The sequence below is a fragment of the Sycon ciliatum genome, chromosome 5, assembly GCF_964019385.1.
Source record: "Sycon ciliatum chromosome 5, ocSycCili1.1, whole genome shotgun sequence".
Classification (NCBI taxonomy): domain Eukaryota; kingdom Metazoa; phylum Porifera; class Calcarea; order Leucosolenida; family Sycettidae; genus Sycon; species Sycon ciliatum.
In genome coordinates, this window is record NC_088647.1 from 10,168,784 (window position 1) to 10,183,086 (window position 14,303).

Genomic DNA, 14,303 nt, shown 5'->3' on the forward strand with positions numbered 1-14,303 from the left:
AGTTCCCATAACCCCCGCAGTTATGCACTCTTGACGGTATGTTAAATTGTTCATTCAGTCATCTGACCACACTCCAAGATGCTCATGCATATGATGCAGAATGCACCCAGAGGTTATAACTTATTGCCACTGGAGGAGATACTATACCCGGTTAAATTAATGGTCATCCCGCCACCATGAAAGTGCATGCCACTGCCGCCAAAGACTGTGTTTATGGCAGCATTATCTGGTGAAATTAGCAGTAGTGAGTCTACTAGCGATGCATGGCCGATATTCTGGGCGAGTGCCACTTTCAGTCAAAATAATTGAAGCATCGCGCAGCACAGCACAGTGCATTGATAATTTGATAGCACTATCATTAGCCAGTGCCCAATAATAAAAAGACACAGCAAACCTGTTGCCAAAATGCACCTATTATAATTATTGTTATAATGGTTCTCAAGTTTTCGGCAATAAAATATTTTAAAAATTGCAGAATTCAAGTAAAAAACATATGGCTGGTACTCAGCTTCACCTGCTACAGAAATGAATTTTGATCAGGAGCTAAAGAAAAATAACGCAAGAGATAGAAATAAGTACTTTGAAGTATAAGCAGCAAGATGAGAAAACAACGATGTCAGCAACACACGACGTGTGCCCAACTGCACATGCATATCGACTGCAAGCGGCAATAATTGTTCACAGACGGACTGCCAGACATGGGAATCGGCACAAACACAACAACACGTATGTATGCGTGATGATAACAGCGCACTTTTCTAGACCTCACCTTCTGCAAAGACAGAGGACATCAGGTGCGACAAATGAAACACAAGCCGGTGACATTCATCAACTGCAAGTGGCAACATAATCAGATTCTTCTCTTCAGTCTGGACTATGGGAATCATACATGTACGCCTTGTCCAGCCTGGGTGGAGGCTGTCCCGGCTGCAGGCGTCCTGTTCACTGCTCCATGTTCACCGGAAACTGGCGAAGCATCAGCTGATGCCACAGGTAGCAGCTGCGTTCTTTCATCCCCACCTGCCGCGCCCGAAGATGAGTGGCCACGCCGCTGCGGGATAACGGTCCTGGTCTTTTCCACAATGTCATCCCGGACGTCGCTAACGTCCCACATGCTCTTTATACCGTCTAAGCAGGACGGTGTGTCAGCCGCGTAGTCCACAAACTGACTAGCAGAGAACGCATAGTGGTGAGCAATGGCCGCAAAGAACATCTCAATGCAGATGAGGAAATCTTGGATGCTGGATTTGACAGTATCCTGCGTATAGTTGGTCCAGTATGCGCTGCTGGGGATTGCACCGGCCACGCCTAGAATGGCGATAACCACCGACTGCCAGAACGAGAAGAAAACCACCAGCTTGACGCACATGAACTTGCCAAAGGGCTTGACCGACTTCAGCCGCTCGCGCGTGGCATAGTAGAAAAGGACGAGGCAGTACATTGCCCACTGTGGACAAGAACAAACCAGACAGCCAAACCTACTGCATCAATAACAATAATTACCATTGCAAAAGTGTCACCCACTGAATTAATGATTGGGCACCAGATCAAGTTGGATTCAGATTACACAAGGTTACAGTGGGTATCAACATGTACATGTACCTGTCATGCGTGGAGAACCTGTGTGATGGACATATCAACAATCAGCGGCGAAACACATACTCTTTGTGCATTCCGCGTGCAGGTGTGCATCACTGGCACAGGTCTTTTGTCAAGCGACGAGAAACTAAGCGAGGTGAACTTAATAGTAGTTAATAGTCGAGAGGCAAGCCCCCGACTCATTTTCGTATTTCAAGTCAGGCAAAAAAATGCTTGGGCATTACGCTGTGTTTGACGAGTTCATGTTAGATTTGCTATGAACCTGATATGCACTCGTTTCACGAGCTGCTAAAGGTATCCACTATCACTAACTACAATTATATTTAGAATCGTTTGCAAATTTCAATGCAGCCAATTACTACATTTAATTGTACAATTTTTTCGACGCCCAACAATCTCTTTGCTTCAAAATAATTCTCTTTCGTATTCTGTAATCACCCTGATACTGGGCTGCAATCGACAATCGATGACTTGAATGTGATATGTTGGTGGTGAAGAGACCGTTCGGGTACCAAGAGAGTGAGTTTGGGTATTGCCAACGACTACGGACTACGACTACTCCAAACCAGATACATTCAGACCTCGCTTATCCGGTCCTCTTTTAGCCGGATCCCTCACCATCCGGAAGAAAATCGCTGGTTACTGATTTACAGCATATGTCATGCATACATACAGTATGTGTGTTCGATTATCCGGTTCCCTCGCCTCTCCAATATTTTGGTGGATAACGGATGTGTGCGGCTGAGCGAGGTCTGACTGTATTGTCCAATTCAGGATCCAGCTTACACCGCTGTACGGCCTGTGTGCTTGTAGTGTAGAAAAGGAATTTTAGGTTTTTGGTGCACCAGTTTCCCTGATAACAATCTAACTACAGTTGTCCTCGGTGAAATCCGACCCAAAGTGCAAATTTAGCGCCCTCAACATGCATGGCCCTTGACGCCCTGGACGTGGTACGAATGTGGCTGAACGCAGACATTTACAAGTACAGTGATGTAATCAGAACTGGTCCAGGGTGCCAGTTTTGCACTTTGGGTCGGATTTCACTCACCATTTCAGTGAGCGCAACTGAGATGACATGCACATCTACAGAGTCAGGACTGACGAAGAACTCTCTACTCCAGAAATACACGTGCCACAACAAGCCAATACACTACTAGCACCAACACATTCGCTGAGTGCAGCAAGCACAGACCTGATCCTTACCACTTGCGAGACGTTGTTGATGAACGCCAGATAGATGTAGGCATTCTTCTCTGAGATTTCACCGTCGGAGTAGTACTTATTCAGCGGAAACACAACTTCAGTTCGATTGGTGACATTGTTGAAGATTTCTTGTCTGTGCTGATAGCCAGCCAATGCACAGACCCTTTCCAACACACAACAGTCAGATGGGGGAGAACAGCATTGTGGTAAGAAACAGGGACGAGTACAGAGTTGCAAGTGACCACAACCTGCAACTGAGGACCATTCTGGCCAGACCAGCGATGAGTACTTTTTCGTGCTTGCTGATACAGTGTACGTACCACCAAGGCCATCCAACAACAACCAGATGTGGCCGAGACGGAACTTTGAAAGCAATGAAATCCTAAACCAATGGACTTACACTCCGGGGCAGTAAACGAGATATCTTACTCTTTCCAAATGCATTCGTTCATATCGCATTGTCATGAACGAGAAACGATGACGAAGTGACACTCGTGACATAAGTAGCAACAGCAAAACCATCGGCAAAAGAAGCCTAAATCTGCTGCTGTTGCATGACCAGGAGTAACCAGTACACTGGAAACTTCATGGGCTTGGGGAAACTAATTTATCCTCCAACAAGAAACAGCGAGACTCCCACACAGCTCCGCTATGACTGTGGAAGCCACTAATTCCAGTGCAACACTGAGTCAGATCATGATACATGCTGTTTATGAAGTCGGTTCTGCCATACTTACATGCCCACGGTGGTGGTGGTCACGCGTATCAATGTGTATTGCAGTGTGCCCACGGTGCAGCGATGGATGAACTGCCTGTGCAGCAGCATCAGCCACAATAGCGGAAGCAGCAGCAGCAGCGACAGTAGCGGAAGCAGCAGTAGCAGCAGCAGTAGCAGCAGCAGTAGGAGCAGCAGCAGCCACAGTAGCGGAAGCAGTAAACAAGGCAGAAAGTCAGAGTTGTGGCAGGAAGGCTGGGACAACACTGACAGTAGCGACACATACAGTTGAACATTAGAGTGGTTCCGCACTACGTGAAGTTGAGCAACTTTACGTTAGTGGGCGGGAAAAACCCGTGAATTCGCGAGTTTGCACTCCACTTGCGGAAAGTTGTCTACGGAGAGTACGTAGATAGGGCTCTGATAACGTAGCTGGTCCGTAAGTGGATTGGGGTACAAATTTATGACTCTCTCCCCATGTCGATCTGGTCGTACACTGCCGCGTTCGGAGTTGCCAAGGGCAGCTACGTGATTTGAAAACTCCGTATGGCGGAACCCAGATGTGCATGCAGTTTACGTAAGACTTTCCGTAGATCGACTACGTTTTTTTTACTAACGTAATTACGTTATGCGGAACCTCTCTATTGACTACTCTAAATCAATAAAATTTCGCTGGCGATTTAATTTCACTGATTTCGCCGGTCAATGCCAATCGGCCAAAATTAATCGCTGGCCAAAATGTGTCACAATCTAGTACACTGACCTTTGTACTACTACTAGTACGTGCGCGCACAAAACATTGATCATTTTTTTGGATTCCTTGCACGCGCACGGCGAAAGTTTATTGTCGGTGAAAAGTCTTTTTTGGAGATCGGCGAAAGTTTTTCACCGGCGAAAATATGTTGATTTACAGTATCCGATCACCTCTAGGCAGAGACCCTTGCCAGGTGTTTGGATAAGTAGAATGTATTATGGGCGTTCTGTATCACTGACGTCATCGATGACGTCATACGATTTAACCCTAAAAACTGGGGCGTTTTAACCCTAATATTTCCCGATTTACGTGTAAATTTTGCGATTTAACCTGAAATCGGAGCGTTTTACAGATGACATCAGCAATGACGCAGGGATGAATTTACTGTCATGCTTTTGCATAGCAGTTTTTGCTATGTAAAATCTCAATGGACCGATTGCCATTTGTACAGATCCACGAAATCCCGTAGAATCCCGTGTGATCAATTCGATGGGCTCATCAATTACGCTCGACAGCCAAAGGGCTCTCCGGCACGTGATGATGGCTGCAATCATGTTTCCCCCCATGCAGCGATAATAAGTGGAGAACATCGGACGAGGTGAAGCAACACCTAACATCGGCGCTTGATATAAGACACCACCTGGACAAGCTGAGGTCATTCTACGGCGAGCTTCGAGAAGAAAGCGTGATCACCCTAGTTCAAGCAAGCGCCGAGCTGATATCTATGAATCATTAAAGACGGATGTAGACGATGCACCGACGTCACTTCCTGAACATCATGGATCTGTGTGATCAATTCGATGCGCTCATCAATTACGTTCGACAGCCAAAGGGCTCTCCAGCACGTGATGATGGCTGCAATCATGTGACCGAGGCCGTGATAGATGGACACTACGTGCGCACGTCGTGTGCGCATGTGATTGAGCAGCACATCTACGCACCGGAGCATGATTTTCAAAAGCGATGTATGCCAGAAAGAAGATACTATCAATCTCGACAGCGTCTCCTAGTGAATCAGAAAAAATTATAAAACGCCCCGTTTTAGGGTTAAATCGCATGACGCCATCGATGACGTCAGTGATACAAAACGCCCATAATACATTCTACTTGGAAACAGAGAGTGTTCCGGAACAGGAAAATCACCCAACACACACACATGTTTTTAATGCGTGCCAATTTTCAGTACTTTCGGTAGTACATATGCACCATAACGACTAAATTATAACTACATTCCACCCGATTCCCTCAGAATTCCATGCACATGTTGCGCTTATCTTCCCCTCCTTGGTCTCTCGTATCCATATGTCCCTTTCCTTTCTACATTCCTTGCACCACTACAAGTAGTCTTTACTGTGACTGGCAGTCACATGGTCTATCCAGTCCAGCCCACGTGGAAACTGCACACACATGACAAGGAAGTATACTCACAATACTGGCATAAACTCACTTTCCAGGCTCCCAGGGCTTGAAGCAAAGCTTGAATGGCCAGTATTTGAAGGGGAACATGTGACCGTGGTACACATCGTCCAGTTCGCCGCCATCCGCTGTGGTCGTATGCTTGCGCAGGTACGTCAAAAGCAACATCATGAAGTTGTAGATGACGTACGCTTCGTAGCACTCTCTGGCGGTGTCCAGAAACACGCCGGCATTGCCCTCAGTGGCAAATCGTAGAGCCAGCCACTACAGGCAAAGGAAGACACAGCACACAGTGCAGCTACAATATAAGTAAAATCCGACCCCTGCATCTCAACTTGCAAACTGCGCCCTGCTACTCTGATGGCACACCAACCGACTCGTTTTTCGACTTCTGTGTTTTTTTTAGTTCACACAACGAAAACGCGGCCACAAATTGATCATTCCAGGTGCTCACTGCGCTTGTGTTGCATTTTGTGTCACAAAGCAAATACCACTAGTGGAACATGGAAAAAAAGGTGAACTGTGCGATTCCCCATGCCCCCCCCCCCCCGCCCCTTGTAATTGTGTGTACTGGTATCTGTAGTGCATTGGGAGAGGTTCTGATTACTAGTACCCATCGATTTACAAATTGATTAGGAACAGTTGGGAGAGAAAACAAAGTGTCGTCAATACGGAGGCATCTTAACCTGTGTAGTCTGCTCGTCAGGGAGGATCCATTGTAATTCTAAGTGGGAGGACACTTGGAATATGATGCAGCACACCGTTTAGGGCCACATTGTTACTCCTCAGGCTTTACTTACACTGTCAAGGGAATAGATAGGCACCATCCAGATTATTCTGTTCACATACCATGTACACAGACACAAACATGCACAATACACACACAGAGGCACACACACACGCACGCACACACACACACCACACACACACACACACCACACACACACACGCACACACATATCAAGCCAGGACTATTCTCTAAAGAAGGGTACATGGGACCAACACGTCCTTTCATACCTATTACTGGGTATTGTATGTCTTTGTTATGCATTGATCAACACTTAATGTGTTCCCCTGTTGCCCCGTGGATTCGTAGAGTGCCTTGAAGTGTCTGCGCACCAGTACGGCATAACAGTTATATGGTGCATAACCGGCCTCACACACAGCACGCACTGACAGGCTGTAGCGGTGCCTTTCCTATTGGGAGCCCCATGCCTCAGCTAATGCTACTATCATGGGCACATTGATGCTTACTCCCTCGCATCCTGTTTCGGCCATCTGTTCGTGCATACCAGTACATGAAGTTTGAGAGGTGATGCCGCACAATCCACACAGTACCTAGGTGTTCTTGGCATGTGATGGAACCAGGGATTCGTACCCAGTGAAACGCAGATGCTCATTATTATAATTTCATGTACACCCGTATCCAATACTGTATTGTGTGGTGGCAGCATGAAACTCACCTGACGTAGTACCGCTGCAAATCAGGTTGCGTGTAGTTAGACAAGTGCATGGAGATATCCCACAATGACATAGGTATAGTGGCCAGAACGAAAATGCCCGCCACAAACCACGCAATCACATGGGGCTCAGAATGTTTCTCCACTAAGTAGACTATGGACAGTGGCACGGCTATCAGCAGCACTACGAAATAGCATGCCATGACAACAGGCCGAAGGTATAATTGCACTTTGGACCTCATCGTGGAACCTCTTGGAAAATGCTGTGGAGATAAAGGCCAGTGTTCTTCGACGAGATATTCTACATAATTCAAATATGTACCTGCTCGTATCTATCACCAGGTCTGACTGTCAGACCCAACAAGCAAGGAAAGCAATGATAATGACTATTATGGGCGTTCCCAGTTTTCCAGCCACAAATGGTACGAGAACACTTTTTGAAGAAAGCACCAAAAAATATATAACAGCTGATAAAATTTTGTGTAAAAAAGCCACACCAAAAAGTGCCGCCAGTGACGTCGCAAGGACGGTACGTAGATCTACGTAGACATGTGCACTGATCTACTGAGCATGAGTCTGTGTAGATCTACGTGTAGGACAGGGAGCATGTACGTCGTTCGTACCAGATCAGATTGACCACGTTGACCATGGTTGACAGCGAATCTAAAAAAACAATGTGATTGTTCGTTTTGGTCTTTATTGGAATTGTAGCCCAGTTGGGCTTGCATTGACGAAGCTCGGTCTTTACTACCTGGTACCTATCCGTTTCTAGATTGCCTGAAGACAAAAACAATAAGGCGCCGTTTTGTTTTGCTGCACCAAACCCAAATGCAATCTTGGTTTCTCTCCACCTCGAGGTAATCCACATTACTTGACCTCATTTGTCAACTCGGGGAAATATTTCTCAACACTTTTCAGACGTTTTGTACCTGAAGGTGAGATATGACGTGTCGGTATTGCTAATATGTTACCTCCAGTAAATCACTGGTGCACAATCATCTGTAGAATTGTGTCTCTCCTCATTCCCTCCTCATTGACCTCTACCAAGATTGATTGATTAATTGATTATGCAATGAATAACTATATGCGCACTCGTATCACAATCCTAGCAACGAATAAAGTATTCCAGAACGTTTTCTTGTCACAATTATCAATGGAATTCGTGACGAAAGGGAATGATGAAACTACAATAGGCCATATAGGATTTGTACACTTGGGCTGCGTTTACATGAGAGCTTTCAACCCGGGTTAGATTTTAACCCGCCACGTACACAAAATGAATGGCGCATTTACATGACGCATTGCGCTTGACCCGGGTTGAAATTTCGCCCCGGGTTGATTTCAACCCTCCCCCGCCCCCCAAGGGGTGGGTTGAAATCAACCCGGGGCGAGAAAATCGTACTTCTGTGCGTAACTCGCGCCAGGTTTGAATAGCACTGCATATGCAAATTTCGCACAAAAGTATTCACGTGACCATACAGGACTCTAGGAGTGGACTTTTGGTGGCATATCAGTATTTGACCCGGGTCAACTGTCTTCATGTAAACGCTCGCCTATTTTGTCTATCGTACAGACTTTCAGCCCGGGCTGAACTCGACCCGGGTTGAAAATTCTCATGTAAACACAGCCTTGGAGTGAAAAAAACGAGGATACAAGAATAGTAAGAAAATAGCACTGGTAATAAAAACTATACAGGTGAGAAATGATAGGAAATTCAGCAAGTGCAGTGTGACAATGTACATGCCTGTGCTATTGTAGTTTGATCATTCCCTTTAGTCACGAATTCCATTGATAATTGTGACAAGAAAACATTCTGGAATACTTTATTCGTTGCTATGGTTGTGATATGAGTGTACGTATAGTTTTATTCACTGCATTATTAAGATGATGGTCTCCACGTCGCCTTTTTAGATTAATTGATTGATTGATTTTTAATTAAGGGTTGACCAAAGGCTGCGAGAGCCAACCGAGAAAGCGGGTATACCAGAAACAGAATGCACTGTGCATACATTACAACTAGAAAATTCTTGAATTAGAGATGTACAACATTGCCGAGGATGTTCAAATACTAGTAACCTGTTTTCGGCCGCATAATTATGTGCATAATTTTAAGATTTTGTCCGCGGTATTCTGTGGGGACAGGCAAAGTTACACTATGGCGTAAAGCTCTCCTTCTACCACCACATCCAATCCACGCATGGCGCCCGGCTGGTGGTATTTGACATAGCGGACTGGTACACCAGTTAGCACTTGACGCATAGAAGATGATGACACAGGTACGGTTGGGCTCAATTGCGACGTATGTTTTGTCCCCGCTGGACTCATTAGGCAATCTTCTTTTTGGACGTCTTCGGATGGGGTTTTACTCAGGAGAATGAATTTAGGACTCCCCTGCAGCTGTAAGAAGATTGCCTGATGAGTTCATTGGGGACGAAAAGTATGTCGCAGCCGAGCCAAGACCTAGCTGTGTCATCTCCTATGCGCCAAGCATTACCTGATGCACCACTCCGCTATGTCAAATATCAATAGACTTGCATCAACCAGGCGCCATGCACAAACTGATGCTGGTGGTGAGAAGGAAAGCTCTGCGTGGACAAGTGTGTCTTCACCACCATATTATTCAATCTTAAATACAGCGACAGTACACTCTTCAAATTCCTTCTACTGGGCTAAGCTAATCCTCATATACACGATGCTCTTCCTTCCTACCTGCAGTTTATTTCATCAATGGCTGCTGCATCCCCCAACGCCAAGAGCATCCCGCAAACTGCGCCTCGTGAAATTCCAGCGCAGCCACGTACCCCAGCCAACCGGCTCCGAGACCCATGTAGCAAGTCGCCAAAGTCTCTGTCGTCACCGCGATCCTTTTCGTACGAGGATGATAAGAATTGGTTCAGTCGCTCTCACACATCCTCCAGTCCAAGCAATGCACCTCGCCTGCACGCCTCTGACTTGGAATGTTTCCATGTTGGACAGGTGTGGACGGACACGGGCATCGCCCTGGTTGGAGACGGAGACTTTTCCATTCGCCTGCATTGCCAGCGCCGACAGGTGAGTGCCAAGAGTAGTTTGCAGTACTCGTACAGTGACTCCTGATACAACGAACAACACTTTGCAGGAGAATTAATCCATGCAAGCGACACTTCATGACTGTTATATGGCCCATGACCGCATTAGTGCGCTTGGTTTATATGCGGCCGAGATCTGGTTCGTTTTAAACGAAATCTACTCGCTACAAGGTGTCATTTTTGAACATTAGAACATCCACTGATCCGTGTGACCTGATTGCATTATATTCCTGTCCCGTTTGCTGTAGGTACCTGCTGGTACAAGCAGGGAAGATGCAGACCTTGTGATTTGTGTCGGCAGTGGCGGCACATGTCGCCCGCTGTCTGAGGGTAGCTGTATTATCGGTTTGACGTATCGCCGCCATAGCACCAAGAAGGGAAAGGCGTTCCTTGTCCCGGAGTTCTGCACCTGTATTGTCAGAGATCCAAAGCCAGTTCTGATCAGCTGTGGTGTTGCCACGCTGCGCAAATGCACGTAAGCAATTAACTTACAGTGCTGCTCAATGTAATTCAGTCGCGTCACTCAAGCTTGCGCCTTGGACCATCTCGCAGCCCGGTGTTTGCAGGTCTAGAGCTGCGCAACGCCCATCGTGTACTTGAGTGACGCGACTGGATTTCATTGAGCAACACTGTACTATAGTAATATAAGTACTTCAAGTATGCCAATTAGAGACCTGTTGCTTTGCCGTGGGGATGACGGATAAGTCCACACGAATTGACGGTGTAAATATATTCAGGGAACAGACCTTGGTGCGCTGTGTGAGAATATTTAAATGGCCTAGGAGATTGAAGCATCTCCAGTGAGCATGGTTCTACATTATTGGTGTGCTATGTACAATCATGATGTTTCTCACAGGCTTCCCACTTCTGGCCAGAGTGTTCATATTTGCCACATATAATATAATCTCTGTGTAGTCTGTGTCTCTCCCCCATTGCTGAAGGTGTATGGAAGTAAGGGTTGCTGCAGTGGAGTTTTTGCATCTTGAGAAATTGCCAGTTTGAGTGACTAATTGCTGCTGCTGCTGCTCTCTTTTGTCCCACCGCCTTGTAGTGACGGCACAAGTCAAATTGTTCTCAAACGCGGCAGCAACTCTCAGGCACTGGTTTCTGTCAAGACAAAGCTGTACTCTGTCCTGAATGTGAGTGTAGTACGATTATGTTCACTTGCCGCAGTTCCACTAAACACAGACCATGCTCAAATGCAAGACCGTGGCAAGGGCAGTTACCGGTAATTAAGAGTGGACATGTTGGATAAGTAGTCGAGGCAACGTACAGATTGTAGGGGCCATCCTGTCTTAGATCTTAGCAAGAGTAGAAAGTGACTATTAACTTTTTTTAAGTATTCCATGTACTGATTGGTTGTTTATGTGCTTATCTGTGTTGTACCCATTCACCAGTCACTGGCGCGTGGCCAGCAAAAGCATTCTGTGGACGAGATCATCCGCGGCTTAAACATGTGGACTGACTATGAGTTGGATTCACTTGCAGACATGTCGGCGACTAGCATGCGCTGCCTCTTCTATAACTCCTCCAGCAAGCAGCAGCATTATAAGGAGTCATGGAACAGCTTATTCGCCAACCAGCCACCATCTAATGCCATCCTACGACAGCTGCAGGTACAGTGTGCACGCACGTGTGTGTGTGTGACTATGTGTATGTGTGCGTGTTGGCGTGTTAGCGCGTGCAGGTAAGTTATGCATGTGTAGCAGGTCTTACAACCTTTCTTCAGCCTGTGGAATGCATGCCAGCACCTACCCTACATCCCAGTACCGTCTGAATCTCTGCAAATACCCATACATGTGCTGTAGCCTGTAAAGCGCACTTATTTACATGGTACGTACTTTCGGTTCTCTGGGTCTTCTAAGTGGTGACTTGTTTCTGGCGCCTACGTAGTAGTGAAACCTGGAATCTACTGGAGATCATGTCTGACTAGTGCAGTGCGGGGCGGGTATTTCAGCTCCGAACTCTGGGTCTTCTCGTAGGCTAAGACATGTAGTACTGGAGATATTGCCATTGTACTGTGTGTTTAGACCACAGAGACTGTAGGCTGTGTACTGCAGATGCACTGTCTACCACTGACTCGGCCTGCGGATTCTTTACCAGCACGCGTTGCCTTGTGTACTTCGAAGTAGACCGCTGCATCATCAACTCTGCTTTCCTTTGCATGTCAACAGGTTATCTAACCATGTCATCATACTGGTATTAGAAGACCATCGGGATATGCATACTTCCAGTACATGGTCTCCCATCTTTTTCTGTTGTTGTGAAAAAGGAAAGAAAATGTACTTCATGTATATCTCAGTATAAAGCGATGAGGTTGGAAATCCTGTGTCAAGAACCAGTTTGCATTCGGGGCCGTCCGGGGTTACCGATGAAAAGTTTTAGTATTTTTCAGCCCCCACCCACCCACCTTTTCTGCACGTAAAACGAATTCCAATAAAATATTGATGTCAATTTTCGACACCCAGAAGTAACTAGATATTCTCCATCTGTATTCAATAATTATTTTCAAAACGAAACTCCATCAAATCCACCCACCCTCAAACGAAAACTTTTCGTTTTGAAAATATTATTGGTAACCTTGGACGGCCCCTTACTTGATACTAGTACTTTGCCCATGTTCCTTGTCACCACAGGAGTGTGCCGAAGAGGAGGCAGCACGTCGCCGCTCCCTGCCACCGGGCACGGTTATTGAAGACCTGACACGACCCTGGACCTTACCCAAGGGCAACTTCTGCCATCCCGGCCAGGGCGAGTTTGAGAAGCCGTGGGAGTGTGCCGCTCGTGAGCTGAAGGCCGAAACCGGCATGGAATGGACAGCGTGCAGGGCGGACGCACCGTTCGTGGATATCCTGCGGCCAAACAGTCTCGTTTCCATGGAGCGCTTCTTCATCTGGCGAGACGACTCCCTGCCAGCCGTACAAGAGAAAAATGAAAGCGGTGGCGAGAAGCAATGGAAATGGTTCAACCTTGCAGATGCAGCACACAAATCTGAAACAGCCAAGACCATCATTGGCAGTGCTCAGTGCCAGGATTTGCTGAAGAGAGAGCTTTGAGTGTTGAGCATATTCATCGTGGAAAACGCCACCACTCGCACCACGGTCTCAGATACAGTAACAACAGAACAATGCTATACTTATTCTCCTAGTTTCACCATCGCCGCGTCGTTTGTTTCACCCACTGATGGCACCTCGCAGGCTTGTTGAGTACAATATTATATTGTAGCGTCCGTGACTGATGGCCGTACTGGTGTCGCATGCAGGAGCTGACAGGAGCTATGCATATTTTTTAAAGCTCTACTTACCAAGCGCTGGGCAGGCTTCTGCGCTTGTGTTAATATAGTATGTGTTTCAGCACTGTATGTGAAAGATACCCCGGTGACAGCTCTCGCTCTTTCCTCCCTTTCTTTGCTTATGTATCATCACCTTACCTTATCCTCTCACTCGTACGACATCGTTATCCTCTCACCCGTATGCTATCGGTAGAGTTAACTGAAAACCGACCAATTGTATCCTTGCAATTGCATCCTTGTACTGGCCTCTACTCCTATGGTACCTTATTCTGTTTTGTCTGTATTCCCTCTTTCATTGTCTGTTTTTGATCCACATCGACGTGACCCTACCCAAATCTGGTGTTGTGACCTCATCTTTCTGTTATTGACATTGGCCTCTGACCCAGCCGACTGCTAGTACCAGTGGTTTGCCTGTTTTCCGTGTTTGTTTGATCTGTTGAATGAAGTGTTTGCTCGATGTTCCCTGCGTCCCTGCAAGCCGCGTGATGCAGTTTCCTGTTGGCCATATCAAGCGCACCGACCCAGACTAGATAGCTTGTACTTTGTTTTTGTGAATTCGTTTTATACATAAACACAATGGCTTTTGTGTAGACGAGTATGCTGTCGCATGTGCGTTCCAGCTCTCCGATTATTATAAGAGTGTGTTGTGGACTCCGGCTGGCCCAGTCACTAATGTCCCTTGATACAATACGCATGTAGACTGATTGATTAGTGGATGGAACCTTTTAGCCTGGCCCTTGTACACATACTGGTAGCAGGTTTGGTACTTTTGAAATTATTTGAGTGGAGTTTGCAT

General features: G+C 46.5%; 2 protein-coding genes across 2 annotated transcripts; one reads left to right on the forward strand and one right to left on the reverse strand.

Moving 5' to 3' along the window:
- Positions 1 to 443: 443 nt before the first annotated feature.
- Positions 444 to 7,558, reverse strand: LOC135817551 (transmembrane protein 184C-like). Its single transcript, XM_065330765.1, has 6 exons — positions 7,151 to 7,558; positions 6,488 to 6,524; positions 5,719 to 5,951; positions 3,540 to 3,614; positions 2,803 to 2,965; positions 444 to 1,447 (listed from the first exon to the last, which is right to left on the reverse strand). Exons 1-6 carry the CDS (start codon positions 7,387 to 7,389, stop codon positions 884 to 886), a joined length of 1,311 nt encoding a protein of 436 aa, XP_065186837.1. The 5' UTR covers positions 7,390 to 7,558; the 3' UTR covers positions 444 to 883.
- A 251-nt stretch (positions 7,559 to 7,809) lies between these two features.
- LOC135817552 (uncharacterized) lies at positions 7,810 to 14,158 on the forward strand. The gene is made up of 6 exons (XM_065330766.1): positions 7,810 to 8,082; positions 9,863 to 10,198; positions 10,464 to 10,690; positions 11,267 to 11,354; positions 11,613 to 11,831; positions 12,852 to 14,158. The coding sequence occupies exons 2-6, from the start codon at positions 9,875 to 9,877 to the stop codon at positions 13,269 to 13,271; spliced, it is 1,278 nt and encodes a 425-aa protein (XP_065186838.1). The 5' UTR covers positions 7,810 to 8,082; positions 9,863 to 9,874; the 3' UTR covers positions 13,272 to 14,158.
- Positions 14,159 to 14,303: the final 145 nt, after the last annotated feature.